Here is a 25,360-nt window from a genome sequence, read left to right as displayed (position 1 = left end):
GCTCCAGGATCTTACAACTTAGTACATTTGATCACCTTGACGAGAGGAAGAAATCTATTGGTTTTCAAGGTCAAGGTTGCAGTATCGGTTAATAGAAAAACCTTGTACAGGCAGAATACAGACTGAATTATTAGGGCTAGGATTGTCAAACTTTGTACACATATTCCTCGTGCCAAGTGGAGTACCCTTTTCTTCAAGGTTACAGTATCGGTTAATGGGAAATCTTTTCAAGTAGAATACAGACCGATCTATTAGGACTAGGACCGTCAAACTTTGTACACATACTCCTCATGTCGCGTGGAGGGGGTCTTGTGTTCCTTAGCGATCAAAGTTGTAGTATCACTTAGTAGGAAATCTTGTAGGCAGGATACAGACAGAACCGTCTGGGATAGGCCCGTCAAACTTGGTACACATACAACTAATGTGAAGTGGAGGATGTTTATTGTTTGTCAAGGTTGTAGTATCACCTAGCAGAAAAACCTAGTTTTCGTTAAAGTTGCAAATATTGCCCTGAATTCCTCTCGGAGGAATGTAAGTTCAGTTTTCATTTCAGATGGATTTGTGCACCACGACCTACTTTAGGGGTAAAAGAAGGTCAACGGTTTTCCTTTTCCCCCCTTATTAATACCAGTATTACCATGAAATTTTGCCACAAACTCCCTCTTAGAGGAATACAATGTCGGTTTACATTTCAACTTCATTAGTGCACCATGACCTACTTTAGGGTTAAAAGTAAGTCAAACAGTTTCCTGAACTTTTCCTCATCGATACAAATATTGCTGGGCTGCGTTCAAGGTCGCAGCGGCGACTTAGGGGCTAGATGTGGTGTCTGATTTGTGGCATTTTACACTTTATCGTCTTTTTTTTATTTTGAGGCGAAAAGACAGCTATTTAAACGGTATTTTGCGACTTTTTATCCTGAAATAACGAAAAGACGACAAAATATTAGCTACTTTTCGCCTCAAAATAACGATCGGACGACAAATTGTAAAATGACACAAATCAGTCACCATACCTAGCCGCTACGATCTTGAAGCAGGCGGCGGACAGAGGGATACCCCTCTTTCTTCCCCCTTCCATTGAATAGTGATAAATTCAATATTGCATTTCATTTGGGTACTGAAGCGTGTTGCATGCCAGTATACTACCTATATGCACTGCAACAGTTATACCACACATAAATATAACAGGCTTACGCATTATTGAAAATGTATTCCATAGGCGGATCCAAGAATTTTTGAAAGGGGGGGGGGGTCTACCACTTGATCTTATAGGTTCTTTTCACAACCTCTACTCCTACCCCATTCGCACCCTTTGCTGGTGTACATAATATCTTAAGGAGATCTTGAGACAGTTTTTTTTTATTACATGAAAATGATTAGTTTATTTACCACTTGTTTCCTAAGTTCTGATCATTTTTATCGCCACACCGTGTCTCGATCAGATCTGATTTCGCAATGAAAATAGTAAAAGCTGATCTACAGGATACTCCCCACAGGTCGGGGGTCTGGGGTACTCCCCACAGGCAGTGGGTCTGGGGTAAATGGTGCAAAATCATGCATTCGGAGCATTTCCTGGCACTTCTTTTTCACTCTTTGATTATCTACTTCTTTAATGATATACTTGTGTTGATAAAGAATGAATTTGAGGTGAATACAAAAAGTTTGAAATACGAATCAATACGTGTGACAAATCACAGATTTAAATTATCATCTTTGTGTCTGGTCAGTTGCATTTTCCCCTTCCTGTTACATATGGTACGTGCCGTAGACCAGTCCCTGGAACTGACAGGTGAAAATTCCTGCCAGGGGATAAAGATCCTGGGTTGATGTCTTCAAGGTGTGAAGTCATATGAGAAAGGAGGAATGTGATGGTCAGCCGGATTCAATAGCCGTTGGTCTGATAGCTCAGTTAGTAAAGATCTGCATAATTAAGGAGAGAGGAATGTAGCAATCAGCCGGTTTTGATCGCCGTTGGCTAGATACATGGAGCTTAATTGGTAGAGCATCTGGCTAGAGATTCATGGGGTCTGGGTTGGAATTCCATTCTGGTCCGTTGCATATTGTCCATTCTAGTAACATTTGGTGCTTAGAACTGACAGATAAAAATGCCTGGCTTGATGTCTTCAAGTGTGAAAACATTCACGGAATGAGAAATGTAGTGGTTAGCCGGGTTCGATCGCCGGTGACCAGATACCTCAGTTGGTAGAGCCATGGTCCTTGAAGTTTTTCTTTTTAATTGTAAATAAGTAAAGTCATCTGTTCCTACAAGACTTGGCTCAGCTAAGAAATTCAAAATACAATATCTTTCAGATACCAAAAGACTTTGGAACTACCAAGACCAAGAACTACTAGGTATGGTAAACAGTCATCCAGCTAAGCAGCCGCCACACTGTGAAACTCCTTACCTAACCATGTAAGGGAATTATCCAACACCAATCAATTTAGAACATTCATAGACACTAGGAGGGGGGAGGTGCAGGTGCAGTTCCTGTCAAGGACACGTGTGGTTCCAGTGCATGGCTGAATGAATATATATATATCATTTTTTTTTAAATTTGCTGTTTTTAGTTTGCTGCTTCGTTTTATGCAAATTTTGCAGCCTTTCATCTGTAATGCTACCAAATTTTGTTTGAAAGCTTTATTTTATTTTTATTTTCTCTTCTTGTGGTTTTTTTTTTTCTTAGCCTTTTTTTTTTTTTTTGTGTTTGTTTGTTTTGTTGTTTTTTTTTGTTTTTGTTTGTTTGTTTGTTTGTTTTGTTGTTGTTGTTTTTGTTTACTTTGTAACTGAATTATTGCAAATTGCTATTCATTTTTTCCCTTATTTTTAGTTATAACAGTAACCGGTATATGTTGCTATGTGTCAGATTATTTATCATATCCCGCTTTGTGGATCTACTCCACGGACGACTGGGACCTGTTCTAGAATAGCTAGTCAATCCTGTGACGTAAATACAGCTAACTAGTTTTCTGTTACAGTGTATATCCAGATATCTTGTGTAAATCGTTCTTTTTTTCTTTTTTTTTTTTTTTTTTTTTTTTTGTCCAGAGGAACAAAATCCCGAGCCTTAAAATTGTTCGTGTCACGGCAATATTAGAGTACTCTGAATCTAGTGAAGCCTATTTGATAATTTCCAATTTTCTATAAATATAACAGGGCCGGGTCCAGGAATTACGGTTACGGGGGGCGCCACTTCATGAGGCAGGGGGTCTGGGGGCCGCATTGGGTCCTGGAGGACGAGATCCTGGTGCATGAGGTCCAGGGGGCAAGCCCCTGGATTTTATAGGGCTTGAAACATGTCTCCTATTCAATCATTTGTACTATTTTCTATATTTTTTATAAGGTGAAATTAATAAAATGACGCAAATTTTAAGGGTTTTCGGAAAAAATGAAGTTTTCCCAATAAAGTAATTCAAGAAATCAAGAGATTTTGTCATTTATTTCTCCGGGAGTAGAAGAAATTATTGCTTCTTTTATTGTTTAGTACATTTTTCTGAACAAGATACCACGATTTACCTTAAATTTGGAAATTTTAGGGGGCGGCTGGGTCCCCCTTAAATCCGCCACTGTATAATGTAACTGATATGTAATAACGTTATTCAAAAGGAAAATAGAGCGCCAGCTAGCCGGGTATTTCCGATTGTCTATAAATAACATTTTTAGACTTACGATAACATGGTAGACTACTTGTTTTAGTCATGAACGTTTTATAATACAGTGTGATGGATAGTAATTAACAACCACTCTGCCAATTAACGTTAAAGAATCGTTACAAGATGGATCACATTCCCCGTGTATCAGAAGTCCTGTATGTGGGTGTGTGTCGTGAGATAGGGACACCGACAGAAGTGACCTTCAGAAGGGATATATGGGACACGGGGGAGATGATACGGAAACCTTCAGACTTGTATAGAGGAGTGAGACAGATGCTGAGTGGTAGTTCTAGGGAGGGATTTAGGTTTAAATCATCTGACTGGGATTACATGCAGTGGTTCCCTGATCATAAGGTGATATGTGAGATGTCTCAGTCCACGTTTTATCATCCACCCAGACATACACTTATCTATATGGAGACCTCTGATACTCCCCCGGGATTCGCCAGATTACAACTACTCACGCCGTCAAATCAAGAAATTGTCATGTCCTCACTAAAAGAGAGAAACAATACTGAATACATTTCAAGTTTATTACTCCGGATGAGATATCATCAATCACTTAATGGAAATGATCCAGTCCATGAAGGTGAGAACATGCACGGTCCATGTCACAACTACAAGTATAAATCTTTTGAAGTTGATATCGCGCTGTGTTTCCATTCCCGTCACTGTCCCTTACCAGCCCTTCCCTGGGTTGAGAGATGTTTGACTCGCGTATGGCCATCGCGTAGTGTACTACAAACAATTGTTAATGAAGGATTTCATCTCGTTCCTATCGCAAACAGAGAGACAAATGAAAACTCAGACTTGGAGTGGAGAATTTCTTTTTCACAAGCGGAGCAAAAACTTGTGTACTCTATGAACCATTGCCAATTTCTCTGTTACGGGATCATGAAAATAATTCTGAAGGAAATTATTTCTGACGAATTACTGTGTTCATATTTCATGAAAACTATATTATTTTGGAGAATTCAAGAGAGCTCTTCAACTCCATGGATACCATCAACATTGCTTCATCATGTGTGGTTTTGTTTCAAATCCTTGATGCAGTGTGTATATACCGGTTACCTTCCAAATTTCTTTATCCCGGAAAACAACATGTTTGCAGGAAAAGTTGTCGGGGCGCAACAGATGTCCCTGTATCAAAAGTTAGAAACATTTTACAATATTGGCGTTGCCTTCCTGTTACATAGTCCCACTCTCAGAGAGATTCTGATCCCGGCCCTCTCCAATCCATACTTAGTAATGCCGACAGGGGAAAGTTACCTCAAGTCAGAAATAGATATTGATATTGCTTTTTGTTGTGAAAGCTACCGTGTTACAGGTGACCCAGTTAAATCAGATTTCCTTGCAAACATGATGCATTTAAATGTAATAGATCAGTTATTCTCAACCCGTCATGATGTTATATTCCATGTGATTTTGATAAATGTGCTTGCATCAACTTCTATGTCATTAAAAGCACAATATTCGTGTGTGTCTAAGAAAAGGAGATCCACCATTGATAGGTCGATAATTCACATGTTGGGTCTAGTTTTAAAGTTAGGCTGTGTATCTGATGGTTTATATTTAAGAAATAAGGTATCATTTTAAAATATTTATCGGGATATAAATACGGGTTGGTCACGTGATCAAATTCCATAAAGCCCGAAGGGCTTTATGGAAAATTTGATCATGTACCAACCCGTATTTATATCCCGATAAATATTTTAAAATGATACCTTATTACTTATATTTACATTTTTGGTCGGTAACATTACTGAATTGTGTTAACAACACGTTTCCATACATTTCAAATTGTTGACGTCCACAACGAAGCGTCATAGGTGTTCAAAATGACGACAACACAAAACAAAGTTCTATAAAATGAAGAACTGTTTTAATTATTAAGACGCTAGAAAGCAAGTATATCAACATATACTTATACATTAACTCGGGAGTATATAATGGAAAACTCTTCCATATGTCTAATTTTAGGGGGTGGGGGAATTATGATTTAAACGGGGATGCGCAGTGTTACACTAGAGTTGTGATACGCTTTGACTTTTGAAAAGTGAAGACGTTGAAGACCGACTTTGAAAGATATTCTGTGGATATTACGGAGTTAACAGAAGACTGAGATGGAGGAACATGAAGAACAGGGCGGCAGTCGTCAGGTGTAGGCAAATCATTTATAGACAGGACAGAGGACGCAGCTCAGATGAATCTCCGGAAAGAACTGACCATCGCAGAGAATGTGGAACTGCACGAAGGTAAGGGACGATTTGGATTTGGATATGTAATTGTTGATAAACATGAGCTCACTGAACGCTTCTTTTGACTCGATAATTTTTTGTAATAGGTTTTGAACGACGCCTCGCTTCGATGTCCCGACATAAACTTGGAAACCGACGACATCAAGCACCTATATGGCTGCTGTGGCACGGAAGCAGTGTGGTGTGTAGGTCTTAAACTCTTAATGCACTTTGACGACTTATCGGCCATACATCTTGTGAATGACCTTTTTGCTAAAGCCTAATGTCATCGTCTAGCAGTAGGTACAATTCCGCATCACCGATGACCAGGGTGAAGTTGTAGCAGACGAAAGGCCTAGTAGGCTAGTAACTAAAGACATTGTTTACAGAAATGCTTTTATCAATTATTGATGAAAGCCCACTGCTTGGAATACAAATAAAACCGTAAATACATTTTGTGATGTTGATCTCATCTATTGAAAGATTTCTGTACCAGTAAGTGAGAGCGATTGCTAGATGTGTATTGCCTTAGTAAAAGTAGTACCTGTTACCTACTTTTAACAAATGTTCATACGCACAGCCGTGACCTCTGTTGACCCCGTAGTAGATTTATCCAGAAATAAATACGTATTGCTCGTAATAGTGTTATGTAGGAGAAAACAGTTGCAAATGTAAATATTTAGCGTTATACTTGTACGATACCGGTAGATATCAAATAGCGCTAACTGTCACAGATAGAGTGAAGCAGAGACTCTCGCAGCCCCATGTCATGTATAATTATAAAGTAGACAGACAGAGTTACAGCGAGGCGGTAGGTGGTCAGTCTATGTTAACTAAGTATAGGAAGGCGTGGGCAAGAAATATTGTGTTCTATTGTGTCTTTACCTATATTGAAGAATTAAGGTTAGAACAAGAAATTAGTAAAATGAACGGAATGGTAATTTTATTGTTATCTCCCTTTGTGACCGTGCACATGTTATCTGTCCTATGTCACTACAGACTAGGTAACAGGTCACAATATCTACAGGCACTGACAGACCTACACACCCTACTGCTCTATGATGATGGCAGATATGTACCTTTATACATGAGAGACCTGTCCTGGCAGGTACTGGGGATCTGTCAACATGTTGTGGGGGACTTACACGGGGCGTTACAGTCTTATCAAGAGTCACTCGGACAGGAACCATATCATAAAATACAGATAGCCACGGTAAATAGAATTGATTTAGTCAATTCACAACTAGAGGGCAGTACTCGAAGGGTGATGTAGAACATTTGTTTATGGGAATTAAAACCAACACAGGTTTCAACACAGATTGTCCTTTGTATCCCTTACATGTAGATATTATCAAAAACTGGGCGCCACCAGCTATAACTGAAAAACATCAATCAACAACGCGCCCATATAAAGACGTAGACGCTATTTCATATAACAATTAAAAGATTTTCAATGTACAATTGTGTTAGATTTCTGATAGCATATGCATTGAAAAATAACAATAAAGAAAATCTATACACTCTTTTATTCTATTTTATCTCTGTGTAATTGTACCTGTGGATTACACCTTAACCGAATGACCTAAGGAGAGTTATTTTTAACGGGTGCACAAACAAATTAGACGACTGTTCCAATGTTATGGGTATTTCATTATTGATTTACAAAGGAAGCTTTTCAGTTGATTTAGTATAAATAACATTGATTCGTCTGCTGAGAGAGAGAGGGAGAGATGCCCTTACGCTGTGCAAAATTCCATCCAAGTATGTACATGTAAATAGTTAGTACATTTTGTACATAGGCCTAACTAATGTTCATTGTTGTTTATATTTATCCGACTTTAAAAAAACAAAGCTTATTATTGTTAGTATTTTAGCGATGATGTTAGTTTGCTATATGCGTGGGAGAATAGACCCGAGGAAATTAAACTGAGCTCTTGTACCGAAGCTGACGTTTAGAGGTTGCAGACCCCTCTCTGTTAACACCCCTGAGGTGAGTTACCATGCTTACATGTCAACATTTCACCTGCTACTGGTGATGCTTAAACATGGGAAAATTATTCTAACAAATGTAAAGGAATACCAGAGTACATAGAAGTTTATTCAAATCAGACATTTTACATCCTGATATATCTATAGCAATGCAATTCGCAACTCACGCATATATGCAAAGAGGCATAACTCTTTCAATCTGAGATTTAAAAAAAATATGCGTGGTGCAGATGGAGTTATGTTCCGCAATACACAGTTTAATCCTAAACCTGTTCACCAAGTACATCATTACTATATTATAAATAATGAATGTAAGTATAAATGTATGGATACCGAAATTAATAAGTATGTATACTATTAAATACCGGAATTAATATCATCACATAGACAAGTATCAAACATGGAATATATCTTTTGAACCAACGGGGATAGGAATTCGATATTTCACATATGTATGCCTCAAGATGATTTCAAGTCTTTTGACCTTGTGACCTTGGATTATTTTATAAAACCTTTAACCTGAGCTGTATCTATTGCACCAAAGATATTTAATGTATGGATGCCTCGTGAAGATCGAGACGTTTCTTTTGGTACCAAGACTTTTAACCTAGTGACCAAAATGTTTGTCCTAGTGACCAAAACGTTTGACCTCGTGACCTTGGACGTTAGCTTACTTTTGAAAAACGTATGCCCTATCTTTGGATCCAAAGGGGATAGGGTTTTGATATTTCAAATTTAGATGTTCATGATTAAGAGACCTTTCGTTTGTTACCAAGACTTTTGATCTTAGACTTTGAACTTCGTTTGATAGAATGATTGATTGTATATTGTCTAACATTCCGTATCCCTTCTTCTCACGGGCTGACGTCTCATAATTTAACGATGTATGCCGGTTAAATGCAGCCATCTCTGTTCAAACGGGAATGTTTGAAATTTAATGACTTGCTTTTCTTTAGAATCATTCGATTTTCCAAACAACTATCCCGTGGGGATCCGGGTTAGAATAGGTCCTCATTACCCCTTGCTTTTCGTAGAAGGCGACTAAATGGGGCGGTCCTTCGGATGAGACCGCAAAAACCGAGGTCCCGTGTCACAGCAGGTGTGGCACGATAAAGATCCCTCCCTGCTCAAAGGTCATAAGCGCCGAGCATAGGCCGAAATTTCGCAGCCCTTCACCGGCAGTGGTGACGTCTCCATAAGAGTGAAATATTTTCGAGACGGACATTGAACAATATTCAATCAATCCAAACAACTTATTCTAGGTACTCTAAAAGGATTAGCCTTTAAAGGCACAAAATATACTAGCGGAAAAAACTGTGCATTATAAAATTTAGTATGATTTTACTATATATATATATTGTTTATATTTATAAAATCTAAACAATCGATAAAGGTGATGTTTTTGAACAATACCGGATAGTACCCGACTGAGATGCACGGACTTTTTCATGGTTAGTGAACACATGTTGTTTATTGAAGTGTTCGTACGCACGAGTTTTACTGGCCAATACTGTTTGGAGTAAGAAGTGTAAAAGGCTTGTTTGGACACTATTTGTTAAGGAAAGCACTTTAGTTTTGACAACATTTATCCTTCTGTCATACCACGACTCAACGAAAACCAACGTAATCGTGTTGTTGGAATGCTTCAAGCTGGAATGGCACAATATATCGTAGCAAGACACTTTGGAGTTCATCGGAACACCATCCAGTCATTATGGAGACGTTTCCAACAATATGGTAACACTCGGGATCGACGAAGTTCTGGGTGTCCTCGTGTGACGTCGCGTTGACAGAACAACCACATTAGACTTGTGCACTTAAGAAATCGTTTCCAGATAGCAAGTTTGACTGCTCGTAGCATTCCTGGACTTCGACCAATCAGTCCGAGAATTATACGTAATCGTCTGTGCGAGCACAACATCAAACCAAGACGTCCAGCGGTGCGCCCAATACTGCTTCAACGTCATCGTATCGCTAGACTAGCGTGGTGCAGACGACATCTGCGATTCAGAATACAGGACTGGGCCAATATTCTGCTCATTGATGAATCCAGATTTCATTTGGATAGCAGTGACGGCCGTTGTAGAGTGTATCGTCGCTTTGGGGAGCGGTACCAGGACGCTTGTGTTGTGCAACGACGACAATTCGGTGGAGGTAGCGTTATGGGTTGGGATGGAATAACAGCACGTGGAAGGACCTCTCTACAAATTGTCAATGGAAATCTCAGCGGCGTGCGCTATCGGGACGAAATTATTAAGCGCCATGTGATACCCTTCATACAGAGACAGCAAAATCACATCACTCTGCAGCAATACAACGCAAGGCCACATGTTGCACGTGTAGTCAGGGACTTTTTTGTTCAACAGAATATCGATGGCTTGCCTTGGCCAGCTGTTTCCCCCGATTTATCGCCGATCGAGCACGTCTGGAATGAAATGGAACGACGTCTACGCTGTTTACCAAATCAGCCAGTGACATTGGCTGATTTAGGCCAGTCTTTAACCAACATCTGGAACAACATCCCTCAATCATTTCTGAACACTTTAGTGGCATCAATGGGGCGCCGTTGTCAAGCATGCGTGAATGCAAATGGTGGTCACACGCGTTATTAACTTTGTTAATTCAAGTTCGAATACCAGTGTCTTTCGAGTGTGCTGAAATTGACGTTATTTGACGTTAACATTAATGGGTTATGAAATGTTGCAACGAATATATTTGTTAACACTATTACAAAAATAAAATTGGTTCATTGTTATTGTATATTATTTTTCATATATTAAATATATAGTATAAAAATATGTTGATTTCATTTCCCTATACGTGTACTAGTAATTCCGGAAATCTGCAAGTATATTCGTCCATATTTTACAAACATTCACTGCAAAGGTCATGTTAATGGAATTCTGATGTGCTAGTGTCTATAAGACATGTACAACATACATCGAATATCTTCAGATATTGTATACAAAATAGACCGTGCATAACATGTACGAGTAGATATTGCATACAAAATAGATTGTGCATAACAATCTGCAAAATATACCATGCGCAACGTTTCTTTGTATAGAATGTACACTTTTATAGATCATGTACAACATATATCTGCTGAGATTCTATACAAAATAGAACATGTACATCATGTATTTGTAGAGATTGTGTACAAAACAAACCACGAACAGCATATACACGTATATGTTAAAATTTTATACAAAATAGCACGTGTACAACATATATCTGTAGATATTGTTATTACAAAGGCATAACAATATGCAATACATGAATCTGCAGATATTGCATACAATATAAACCGTGTACAGATTCTATGAAAATACACCATGCATATACGAGTTCGTAATTGGAAAGGTTGAATACAAATTTGTCCGTGCACAACATATATCTGCAGAAATTGCACACAGGAAAGATCATGCACTTATATCTTCTGAGATTATATACTTAATAGTCCGAGTACAACATGCATTTGCAGAGAAGAAAGGGTGAACAGAAATCAATCTCATATCTCCTATTAGGAAAAACATACGCGTTGGGAAAAGACCGACCTCTCGATATAATCGAGATGGGACCAGGTGCTATGAGAAATAATCATACCCTGTCGACCGGTCACACTCGCCTTGAGCACCATATCTTCATCAGGTAAACCAAGTAAGTAATCCGTAGTCAGATTCAGAACGTCAGAAAGGCCTAACAATAATATGAAACACATCAGACAGCATTTGACCCAATGATACGTTGTATTGGCGAACCAGATCGTTGTATAACGGCTATATAATTTGCTAAATGCTTAGTTTAAAAGAGACTGTTGAAACCCCATTACCATCAACTTGTTTATCAGTAGCTTGCCTCGATTTAAAAACTGATCATACGCAGAATAAGGTCTAACATATCAAATAAGCTGAGATATATAAATACCCTTGCAGGTGATAATGGAATATTGGTACATAAATATGGGAAATTGACGATGGAGAGGCTGAAGCCATCCCGTTTGTCATAAAGCTGAATTGTCAGTTTGCTGTAAACATCAATGTTCAATGAAATATCTTCGTACGAAGCAGATGTGAATGATTTTGTGGTATTTTTTATTCGAGTTCACTGGGATTTATCGAATAGAAATATGAATGAAAATGTATTATCGTCACTTATTGTATAGTTATGACGTCATCAGTTTACTTTCATATTGATCAGACACAAATTACACGACAGCAGTATAAGGTTTTATATTTCTTTGTAACTACATGACTTATTTTATGCATGAATACAATTGATATGAAAATAAAATCTGAATCGAATATGCATACTTAGTCATAAACTTATTTCAATTATGGTGGCACATTTTTTCGCGGATTTCATCCCAGCAAAGATGTTCATAACTTGCCTAACATATCCGTGAAGGAACTTGAATGTACCTTGTCAGGAAATGTTCATGTAAATTCTGTCACTTCGGACACAGCGGTTATTGAAACTTTAACTTCCCCTCCCTATATATCAGAATGTAAAACTGATCCCCTATTTAGACCATATCCTACTCCCGGGAATCACGATTTGGACAAACACCCCAAATAAATTAACGTGAATCTACACTATATGTGGAAGTTGTAAATCTCAACTTTCTTGGTCCCGAGGTTTTTTTTAGAAGAAGACTGGGCGCCGCTATCTTGATTCCTTGAAAGAAAAGTCTTTCCATGCCTTGAGTGTGGCATACTATAACAGGACATCCGATGACTGTGACCGAACTTATAATTATTTGACATTCAAATTGAAATCGAAGTATTTGATTTACCACAAAGAACAAAATATTAATTACTTTGATAATTTCTTCTATTCCTACGAACCGTGATATTCACAAACCATAAACTAACTACGGTCTTGTTACACTTGAGTACATGAAATGAAATACCTCAATGTGATTCCTCAATATCCCCTTAACCAAACTAAAATTTACACTACCAAATATGATTTGATAAGGACCTGTTGCTCTAAGAAGATTCGGGGAAAAATCCTAGATATTCTAATATAAAACCTTTATCCCCAACTGTGAAAGTATTCTAACTCTAGGGACAATGTGTTAAAGAATTTCGAATACATGCTCGTGAAGAATATTGTACATTTTGAAAGTTAGATTTTAATTTGGTTTGATATTTTCCGCCACACTCAACAATTTTTCAGTTATTTGGTGGCGCCCAGTTTTTTATTGGTGGAAGAGAGAACCCAGATACAATGTACCTGGGAAGAGACCACCGACCTTCCGAAAGTAAACTGGGAAATTTTCTCACTGGCGCGAGGGGATTCGAACCCGCGCCGACCACAGGTGAGAGGCCGTGTGATTTTGAGGGTGGTGCTCTAACCACTCGATCATGGATGCAAGGTATGTGAATTTTAGTGGAATTCCATATTGAAAAAATCGTATCGATAAAATCTTTAAAACAGACAGACAAACAGAAACCTTATAACTCAGGTGAGCTTATACTACATGAGAGATATTGATTAATTATGGTCCTGATGCTCATAGAAAATTTTGCACGTACATTCTCATACATTTTCCCTTATTGTGACCTCATCCTTCGACCATTTCCGCTAACTACATAAAGATGCTTGGATATTTATATGACTAGTCAAGTTTCCACTGTCGTTGAGAAGAAAAATGCAAAGATTTTTAATCCCATGGGGATCCTGGTTAGAATTGGACCTCAGTACCACTTGCTTGTCGTAAGAGGTGACTGAATGGGGCGGTCCTTCGGATGAGAACGCACAAAACGAGACCCCGTATGACAGCAGATGTGGCACTATAAAGACCCCTCTCTGCTCAAAGGCCGTAAGAGCTGAACATAGGCCTAACTTATCAAACCCTTCATCGGCAATGACTCCATATAAGTGAAAGATTCTCGAGAGCGACGTTAAACAATATACAATTAATCAATAAATCAAAGATTTTTATCGCATATACACCAATGTAAAATTTCGATTCCCTATTGTGACCCAACCATACCCATGATTTGTTTTTACTAGACCCATCTCATGACCGTACGGTCAGTGAAAATGTAGGCGGAGCCTAATCTAAACAGATGTTATTTACCTGGAGTGGCCAGGGTCTACCAAGGTGTTAATTGCTATATCCCATGACACTCAAAGAAATACACAGAGACAAAAGGTGGTAGAAATCTACATGTCCCTGCTTTTTTTTTTCTTTTTTTTTTTTTTTTTATAGTTTTGATATACACAGAACCTGTCTCAGTGACCTCTGCAGAGTTTCTGTGGCTATAGTGTTTGAATAATGGTTGTATTCCTAAGGATAGCTGACACACATTCTACACCCACCCATCCCCCCTCTCTCTCTGTCATTGACTCAATGAATAATTTCTCTTATAAATATAGAGGTATCATAAATTGATGACATAAATTATTTTAATAGGTTACAAGTTTTAGAAATTATTGTGCAAATCATTGTTTGATTTCTGATTGTGTAATTTGTAATGCATGTACAGGTATATAGAGGGGAAAAATTACAATTATATTGAAATTGCATATTGTTCAGGGGCCTTTTTAAAAACAATTCAATTACAAGAAAATAGCAGTTGTGGACAGGTCATTGCTATCAAAACTCAGGTATACTGGGCCTCCTCAAGATCTAAAGAATACCTGTAGATACTGGCTGTTATTGTTATCAAAACACCTCTCTGTGGTAGCCCCAGACCACAGTGTCTACAGATGTCACTCCACCTGAGATCTATTGTTAAATGTTTGATTGACAGGCAGCTTACAATTTGGGGGGGGGGGTCAACTTAAAATTGGGTCTTTAAGGTAAATCTTTTCTCTATCAGTGGGTCTTGAAAAGATTTCAAAGTGATGCCTGTATATTTTTTATCAACTTCGTAGTTACATTTACATCCGCTTTCAAAGGTAACAATTTGAATAATTTTGAATTGTCACTAACCAGGGACGGTTTATGGAAAGCTTGGTTAAAATTTGCTATGTCGTACTGTAGAAGCAAAAGTGAAAAAAAAATGTGTTAACTATACAAATTGGTGAGAATAATGCGGGAGTATCCGAGGATATTTTATCCCATTATAGCGTATATTGCAGGGGAACTAAAATGAATAATAACTTAAAATTATTATATTAGATGTATATTTATTGATATAAATGAAAATATTAGATATTCCCTTGAAGAAACTATACCAATAAGCTCACGACAAATGACAAAAGAATACAAAAATGGGCCATCATATTTCTAGAGAATATTAATCGTAATGATAATGGGAGTACATGTAAATACAACCTACACTGTACTTAGATACATGTAAATACAACCTACACTGTACTTAGATTCATGTAAATACAACCTACACTGTACTTAGATTCATGTAAATACAACCTACACTGTACTTAGATACATGTAAATACAACCTACACTGTACTTAGATTCATGTAAATACAACCTACACTGTACTTAGATTCATGTAAATACAACCTACACTGTACTTAGATTCATGTAAATACAACCTACACTGTACTTAGATTCATGTAAATACAACCTACACTGTACTTAGATTCATGTAAATACAACCTACACTGTACTTAGATTCATGTAAATACAACCTACACTGTACTTAGATACATGTAAATACAACCTACACTGTACTTAGATTCATGTAAATACAACCTACACTGTACTTAGATTCATGTAAATACAACCTACACTGTACTTAGATTCATGTAAATACAACCTACACTGTACTTAGATACATGTAAATACAACCTACACTGTACTTAGATTCATGTAAATACAACCTACACTGTACTTAGATTCATGTAAATACAACCTACACTGTACTTAGATTCATGTAAATACAACCTACACTGTACTTAGATTCATGTAAATACAACCTACACTGTACTTAGATACATGTAAATACAACCTACACTGTACTTAGATACATGTAAATACAACCTACACTGTACTTAGATTCATGTAAATACAACCTACACTGTACTTAGATTCATGTAAATACAACCTACACTGTACTTAGATTCATGTAAATACAACCTACACAGTACTTAGATTCATGTAAATACAACCTACACTGTACTTAGATTCATGTAAATACAACCTACACAGTACTTAGATTCATGTAAATACAACCTACACAGTACTTAGATTCAAAATATACTACGTAAACATATGCGGTGCTAGTAACATCAGAGCAAAACAATTGCGTCATGTAGGATATGCTGTGGTTGCAGTATACCAAACAAACTGGACATAAAAGAAGTACTTTATCCTTTCTCTTCCGGCACATTTGATAGGTTTGTAAACACTAAATGACAATATCTTTAAACCGATTTTAATCTGTATCTTCCCTGATTTGGGGTGGACATATGACATGATTCTGTTACGAAATTAAAAGGAAACACTTTTAGATGAAGTGTAGTGTGGTATCCCATGACCTCAAAGAGGATATATAAGTGTAATTAATGTATGTATGTTTGTATGTATATACCGAATAAACATTTATTTATTCAAACGTTCGCTGTGTTATTTTCATTGAAACGGAAACGTGTGTTAGCCCTGTACACATTCAGAAAACCCCTCATCCACGACCCGGATCACAGAACAAAAAGTATATATTAGCAGGAAAAAATAATCACTGTTCCAAACAAATATTGCATAATGTTTATAATTAAACTTTAAGTATTCTTACACGTGGGTTTCCACCGGGTATTCCGGTTTCCTCCCACATAATTGACTCCCTAACACAAAATATCCTTGCATCAAAGAAACCCATTGGAAATAAGCCTTCATGGGTTATCTTTGGCATTAATGTATGCATGTTTGTTTGTATGTATGTATGTATATATATATATATATATATATATATATATATATATATATATATATACCAAATAAATATTTATTTATTCGTTATTATTTTTTAAAGTTTAGTTTACCGACGTGTCATTCCCAACACATGTCTTTACAACTCTCAATTTCTCACAACTCTTATAAGCAATGCAAAATAGAGAGTTGAGCACATACGGACCCCTGAATATACCAGAGGTGGGATCAGGTGCCTAGGAGGAGTAAGCATCCCCTGTCAACCGGCCACATCCGCTTTGAGCCCTATGTCTTGATTTAGGACACCTCTGGTATATCCAGGGGTCTGTGTTTGCCAAACTCTTTATTTTGAATTCCTTATAGGAGTTATGAGATTAATTATTGTTCGATATCTTCACTTTTCAAGATGATATTACTGTTATATCAATACAGGTTTTATGTTTTAAACAAGAGTTTTCAGAAGACAACATAGTTCGCCGGGAATCGTGACTCTACTTATCATACATGTATCCCTTTAGTACGAAAGGTTAAAGTTTTTGAAACATAAAAGCCCTATCACTCTAGGTTCAAAAGATATAATCAATGTTAAAGTCAACGGTAACCAAGGTCAAAGTTCAAGACAAATTTCATTAGATGAAATATATTCTAATCAAACAAAGGTCTCTTCATGAGTTATATACACGTAAAATATAAAAGCCATATCCCTATTGGTTCAAAAGATATAGCCCAGGTCAAAGTTTTTGACAAGTAGGTCCAAGTCCAATATCAAAAGGTCAAGTCTTGGTACCACAATAAAGGCCTCTTAATGAAGTATCTATACGTGAAATATCAAAACCCTATTCCTTTTGGTTCAAAAGATATATTCCAGGGCCCATTTTTCTAAAGGGGGTTAACTTTAACACGGTGATATCTTGGTTTTAACTTATGTGTTAAACCATGTGATCAACTGTTTTTCAAAAGCGAGTTTGAGTTACTACTTTGTTAACGTTATATCAACTTTAATTCACCCCAGTACCTGTCTCAAGTCTTAACACAGTGGTTAAAAATGACCGCATACTTCGTTTTCTGTCCACCTCAGACCAAAATTCATGAAGATTTGAAGGGTGCATATATTTAGCGGTGAGTACTGATGCTGAACTATGACGATGTGTTGTTTATATTGTCATGAATTGATATATTCGTCAAATCTTGAAAAAAATTGACCTTGGCGGAACAGCTAATGGAAAAACTAGGATAGTTACATATAATGTAGATGATAATGTTACACTTTTCTGTCAGTGGCAATGTCTTTCACGTATCGATAGATGATTTCGGCATAACCTTGCAATGGTCAATGAAATTCGTATTATATTCACTGATAAGTAATCCTGCAACAGGACCCATGCTAAAGATGCAATTTTACCTGATTTGTTTTGACTACAAAATGTTAAAGTGCATACAGGTCTTTAAGTCATCTAATGAAAATCTCCATTGAAACATTCAAACAAATACATATACTTTAAAACAGTATCGTCTGCATTGGCCTTGGCCTTTTGAAAATCCCCGGTATCATCAAATGAAGATTTGCATGCAAGAAACGTACATATTTTCTTCTTTGAAGGTTATCTAATCTAAACAGTATTCAATTCAGACTAATAAGGAATACTAGTAGTATTAACACAAACTTAGGAGGAAGTGTTTTTCATTGTTGATATTCCAGACTAATTTCCTGAATGGTGAATCAAGTAAAAAAAATAATCATAAAATAAATAAAGGCATAAAAAAGATGCAAAAGTTATGTATGTGAACAGAATATCCTAAGTAATATAGTTTATCAGGATATCCTAAGGTAGTTTATCATTTCTTCAACTGTTTTGGGGTAAAAATAAAGACTAAGGGTATATACGTAGATATTGATTGATTGTTTTGATGTTTTTCGCCACACTCAACAATCTTATTGGAGGCGCCCAGTTTTTGTTGATGGAAGAGAGAATACAGATGCAATATACCTAGAAAGAGACCACTGACCTTCCGAAAGTAAACTGGGAAACTGTCTCACTTACCGACACGAGCGGGATTAGAACCCGTGCCGGCCAGAGGTGAGAGGCCGTGTGATTTTGAGTGCGATGCTCTATGGACCTAAATCATTAAAACAGGTAGTGACAGTTCCATCACCAAACGTTCAGTACCACGTGTGAATGTCACGGGTCCTCGGAGATGACCTTAAAAACAGATGACCCGTGTCACAGTAGGTGTGGCACGCTAAAGAACGTTCACTGCGCAACCGCCGTAAGCGTCGAGCATAGGCCTAAATTTGAAGCCCTTCACCGGTCTTGGTGATGTCTCCATATGAGTGAAAAATCTCGAGCGAGACGTTAAGCAAGATACAATCAAGCAATCAATCAATCAAACCACTCGACCACGGATCACTCTATACATAGATAATACATTTGGCTATACAGTATCGTGTACTGTTATTTTTTTACATGCAGGCTACTAACTGTGGTAGATGGGGGCGAGTCGTTCTGGAAACGACTCGCCCAGCTACCAGGCTGATGTAGGCCCTGCGCGGGTTTTGCGCACGGCCTAGCTCCATGAGACTTGCATTGCTGAAGCAGACCGATACGGACGCAACAAGATACGCAGACCAGATAAGGTGAGTCTCCTAGCTCCGTGAGACTTGCATTGCTGAAGCAGACCGATACGGACGCAACAAGATACGCTGACCAGATAAGGTGAGTCTCCTAGCTCCGTGAGACTTGCATTGCTGAAGCAGACCGATACGGACGCAACAAGATACGCAGACCAGATAAGGTGAGTCTCCTAGCTCCGTGAGACTTGCATTGCTGAAGCAGACCGATACGGACGCAACAAGATACGCAGACCAGATAAGGTGAGTTTCCTAGCTCCGTGAGACTTGCATTGCTGAAGCAGACCGATACGGACGCAACAAGATACGCAGACCAGATAAGGTGAGTCTCCTAGCTCCGTGAGACTTGCATTGCTGAAGCAGACCGATACGGACGCAACAAAATACGCAGACCAGATAAGGTGAGTCTCCTAGCTCCGTGAAACTTGCATTGCTGAAGCATATCGATACGGACGCAGCAAGATACGCAGACCAGATAAGGTGAGTCTCCTAGCTCCGTGAGACTTGCATTGCTGAAGGAGACCGATACGGACGCAATAAGATACGCAGACCAGATAAGGTGAGTTTCCCTCAGGACAAGAACCTTGATATAATTGTATATTTGTATTGGTAATAAATACTACAAATACGACATAACAAACAAGTTGATGGTGCAGGGATTTTAACAGTCTCGTTTAAAGTCAGCATTTCGCAAATTCTATGGTCGTTATAACATCTAGTTTGCCAATACAACCTCGCATTGGGTCAAATGCTGTCTAACGTGTTTCATATAGATTTTTAAACGGTTCTTGGCCCACTGCTTTTGACTACGGATAACTCCGTTTACCTGATCAAGATATAGGGCTCACGGTGGGTATGGCCGGTCGACAGGGGATATTTACTCCTCCTAGGCACCTGATCCCACCTCTGATGTGTCCAAGGGTCCGTGTTTGCTCAGCTCAATATATCGTATTGCTTAAAGGAGTTATGAGATTGATCATTTTTCGTATCTTCCCCTTTCATGCAAAATCTGACATTCCCCTTCCCCAATTGTTCATACCATAGCACTAGCGATTGGTAGTTGAAATGTAATCTTGAACTGCTGAATTGAATCCATATATTGCACTGAAAAAGGTTGACCCCATCACCCAACAACTTAGGATTTGAGGTTCTGTCCGGAGATAACTCATTTAGGGGTGTATGTATTTATTATTTTGTTGTGGCTTGTCAGGTACTTTCAGACAATTGTGAAGTCAACTTGTTGTCCGACTCCCTATAAACCCTCACTTTGATAAATTATGCAATGAGCATGCTTTCTACAACATAAGCACCGTTTTTCTCAATTAGTCTTAGATATCAACTAACCAATAAATCAACACTTCAACAGCTATCTCTCGGAAACAGCTAACTTAATACTGTGTATTGCTTTCGAAAAACAGAATTGAACAATTGCGTTCGCTAATCACTTGGTTAGGAAGTATATCTGCGTTAATCTTAACCACTCTGTTAAAGTTAACCAGCTTTCGAAAAACCGGGCCCAGGTTAAAGTTTTTTTCCTTAACGTGTGACGCCGACCCCGGGGTTATGCCAATAGCTCTCTGGACAGTCGTCCCGGTGAGCTAAAAATCAAAGAATACCAGGTTGATTATTTTAAACTTCTGTATATGTTGTGTTTGTGTATCAAAAACAATGTTTACCAATAGAGGCCCATACACACAGTTTTTACTACTTTATTGTGTGACGCGCGTCGATCGGTTTCAGTGACGTTATTTTTGTTACTAACTGTAAAGCAAAGCGGAGAGAAAGTCTCAATTTCAATTTATCGTAATATAGAATAATAACACAAATAAGATCTCATCAAAAAGGAAATTTCCTTTACTTTTACAGGGTGAATCTACTTTCCCTATCTCCACATATAGATATGGGCACTCCTCCTAGATACTTGATCCGCCCTCTGGTTTATCCAGGGATCCGTGTTTGCCGAACGCTCTATTTTGTTTTGCTTATAGGAATTATGAGATTGACCACTTTTCGTTATCTTCACCTTTCCTGTCCATCTATTTAAACATTTCGAATAAAATGGAAAGAAAAAAAAAACATGTGAAAGAAACTTTTCCTATAACATTGCAATGACATTGAAAGTAATTTTCATATATTTTGAAAGCAGGGGATATGTTTTTCAAAAATAATAGAAAATATGCTTTCACAGAAAATGTTCACAATAACTATAAGAGGGACATGATCTTGCGACAAAACGTTCCTTCATATCTAAAAGAGAACATCTTTCATTCCATGTCCTTTATATATATAATGGTTCTATATACTTCAAAGATTTAGAGACATTCCTTTTGTGTAGTCCTGTTTTTACGCAGTTACTTGAATTTTAAAAGATTGTTTTTATCTTTATTCCCATGAAAATAATTGACCCTATACTATGATTCCAAACTATCTCCTAGAGACACAGCATAAACAAACTTGAATTCACAAATCATGAGGATGCCTTAACACCAATATGTCTGATATGACCCCGACTGTACTGCAGAGGATCAAGGTAACAAGGTCATAAATCATGATATGAAATGAAGGGTTGCCATAAGAAATCTACAAAATATGAAATATCTACCTTAATTAAGAATCAGTCGCAGCAGCTCAGTGGCAGCGTGTTCGCTTCGTAACCGGGAGGTCGTGATTTCGAGCCACGCTCATACCATGTCCGCGCCAAACCGTAGACGTTTGAATAGGTAGTGGATGCTCCTTCGCCAAACACTCGGCATTTAAATGTGAGAATCAAGGATATTTCAGATATGACCTTACAAATGGAGGTCCTGTGTCGCGGTACTCTTTAGTACGATAAAGGATCCTCACTACTACGGATATGAGTGTTGATCATAGGTCAAAATTTGTGGTAAGTGAACAGTTTTCGTAAAACAAACAATCAACCAATTAACAAATCAATCAACCTTCATTATGTTAAGAGATATCCAATAGGTCATGATTACTTTTAAAAAGTACATCAATCTTCAATGTCAAGGTCACATGATTAAAGGCTTTGGTACCCAACATCCCTTGACAAGGAATGTGCATAGACATTTCACTAACCATTCAAAACGTATGATCAAGGTTAAAGTGCATAATGCAAGGTGAAGATAACGAACAGTGATCAATTTCATAACTCCTACAAGCAATACAAAATAGATAGTTGGGCAAACACGGACCCCTGGACACACCAGAGATGGGATCAGGTGCCTAGGAGGAGTAAGCATCCCCTGTTGACCGGTCACACCCGCCATGAGCCCCATATCCTGATCAGGTAAACGGAGTTATCCGCAGTCAAAATCAGTGTGCCAAGAACGGCTTAACAATCGGTATGAAACACATCAGACAGCATTTGACCCAATGCGAGGTTGTATTGTCGAACTAGATCGCTATAACGACCATAGAATTTGCGAAATGCTGACTTCAAACGAGACTGTTGAAATCCCTGTACCATCAACTTGTTTGTCAGTAGCTTACCTCGATTTAAAAACTGACTATACCCAGAACAAGCTCTTGCATATCGAATCAGTTGAGATATATAAACACCATATGCAGGTGATAATGGAATATTGCTACATAAATGTGGGAAGTTGACGATGGAGAAGCTGAAATCATCCCGTTTGTCATACAGTTGAGTTATTAGTTTGCTGTTAATGTCTACTTTCAATAAAATATCTAAGTATGAAGCAGAAGTGGACGACTCTGTGGTGTCCTTTATTTCGAGCTCACAGGGATATATCAAATCGACATATGAATGAAAACTATCACTGTTAATAGACAGAACGTCATCGATATATCTAAAAGTCGAATTGAAGGTCACAGCGAGATATTTTTTCTTCTCACGTAAAAGTTTTTGAATAAATTCTGCTTCATATGAATATAAAAACAGGTCAGCTAACAAAGGAGCACAATAATATAAATTACAAAGTCTTGTCTTAAAACCTGTATTGCAACTTATTAAAATGGTAGTTGTTGAGCAACTTCTGAATGAATGACCGATAAACCAAATTTCTAATTTCGGGTTGATTAAGCCTTGATTATGTATCGCTGTTCTGTTTTGGAAAAATATATCAACTAAATTAAAAGGAAAGGCGACCCAAAAGATTTTTACATGATAAATGATAGGATTAAATGATAAAATATTTGTCATACAATTCTGTTGATATATGGCCTTGATAAGCTTCAGTACTAATTTGAAAACGTCAAAAATTGAACTTCCTACGATCTATAGAGGCTGCCATGATGTGTAACTCTTTTGTATTCAAGACCAAAAAAAATCAATAATTTTGACGTCACACCGTCTGTTCCGATTTTAATGAGATTCTAAGATCATCCACAGGTGCTTGGGTTCAGGACCCCCCCCCCCCTCCAAATAAGCTACATGAGTTGATTTAATTATTTTTTCTTGAAAAAACAACATTTTGCATACCCATAAAGTCCAAAATAATTCAAAATAAGCCCTTAAAAAATACCCTCACTGGTTATTAAAACAGAACTTAAAATAACCAGTGAGGGTATTTTTTTAAAAGGGCTTATTTTGAATTACATGTATTTTGGACTTTATGGGTATGCAAGACGTTGACATGCATTAATAATATTTTCAACAAAAAATCAATTAAATAATTCATGTAGCTTATTCGGAGGGGGGGGGGGGTCCTGAACCCAAGCACCTGTGAGATCATCAAAGATGTGCATGTGGTAGAACTTATAAATAAATAGGTTGATGCTTTCCTGGAAAACAGTTAATTACACTAATGCAAAGGGGAGATGTGAAAAAAAGTGTTTGTTTTTTTTTCGAAATTCCCGACCCAACCAAGTCATTTGAGAAGAAAAGACTACGTAAACTGTGGATCCATCATTTGCGTAATGAAAAGTTGAGGTTCAAGCCATTTACATGAAGAACGTTTACTGTCTGCCTTGTCTGCAACTCGACTGAACGTCTTCTTTTCTCAATTTCTTCTTGTGAAAGAACGGGCTCAAATCTATACGGCTCCAAACTTAACTGTTGGTGACTTGTCATGTTTACAGTGCTACTGATGAAATAATCCGGAATAGACGTTGTGACGTCATAAATTAAACTTCAATGGCCACTCTCTTAGCGGCGGGTAATTTAAAATACATGATATATTAATATTGATTTAATTGTTAATCAAGGCTTTTTGTTGTTAAAGACTGTCAATTACAATATCAGTAAGTAATACTTTATTCATAAAAGCAAATATGTGGTTAGGGTTGCCTTTCCCTTTAAAGAATTAATTTGTATAAATTCCAAGCCTCTCCTACTTCTATCACGAGTTACATATCTGCAATACAAGCACAGAATATAAATACCGAGGAAATGCTAGACAAATCATGCAGATTCAAAACTTTTTATTCAACTATCCTTCCGTCACAAAATTCAGTCCCTGCCATTAGATATAAAAACTTAGTTATCTATTTTTCTGGTGTTAACTGATTTTCAAATAGTTACATATCTCTTTTATAGAGCTGAAAATATCATGCCAAAAGATATGTTTTCATTTTTTTAATATATTCAATTCATTATTTGAACCATATTTAATGACATATCTAATATATCCCACTTTACACATTCAAATTTTGTTGATATATGTACAGATATCTTACGATACTTTCATATTTGCAATAACAACTTCGATGTTTACCATATTTAAATCACCTTTGATATTCTCTTGTGTTAACTATAGATCTTTTAAACTTTAGAAACATACCCTTTGTATAAGAATTAAAAAATAGGTTGTTTAATTGCACAATATCATTATCCTTTTATGGACTTGGTACGGAAATAAAGAAATGCACTATGTTTTAAATGGCAAGAGATTTTATAACAGTTTGCATTGAATAAAAGTAACATTTATTATTTTCCATTGTTTCAATGAATCCTTGATAGGTGTAATCATTGTTATAATTTGTTATCAGCATTTGGCCTAAATTACTGACAAACTCAAATTCCTAAAACTTTAAATTTGGT

At 37.3% G+C, this 25,360-nt stretch overlaps 1 protein-coding gene across 1 annotated transcript; it reads left to right on the top strand.

Moving 5' to 3' along the window:
* Positions 1-87: 87 nt before the first annotated feature.
* On the top strand, positions 88-7,413 carry LOC125677305 (uncharacterized). Its single transcript, XM_048915314.2, has 2 exons — positions 88-5,237; positions 6,574-7,413. Exons 1-2 carry the CDS (start codon positions 3,777-3,779, stop codon positions 6,607-6,609), a joined length of 1,497 nt encoding a protein of 498 aa, XP_048771271.2. The 5' UTR covers positions 88-3,776; the 3' UTR covers positions 6,610-7,413.
* The last annotated feature ends 17,947 nt before the right edge of the window (positions 7,414-25,360 follow it).

This window comes from Ostrea edulis, chromosome 3 (genome assembly GCF_947568905.1).
Source record: "Ostrea edulis chromosome 3, xbOstEdul1.1, whole genome shotgun sequence".
Taxonomy (NCBI): Eukaryota; Metazoa; Mollusca; class Bivalvia; order Ostreida; family Ostreidae; genus Ostrea; species Ostrea edulis.
This window is presented reverse-complemented; position numbering and strand designations above follow the sequence as displayed.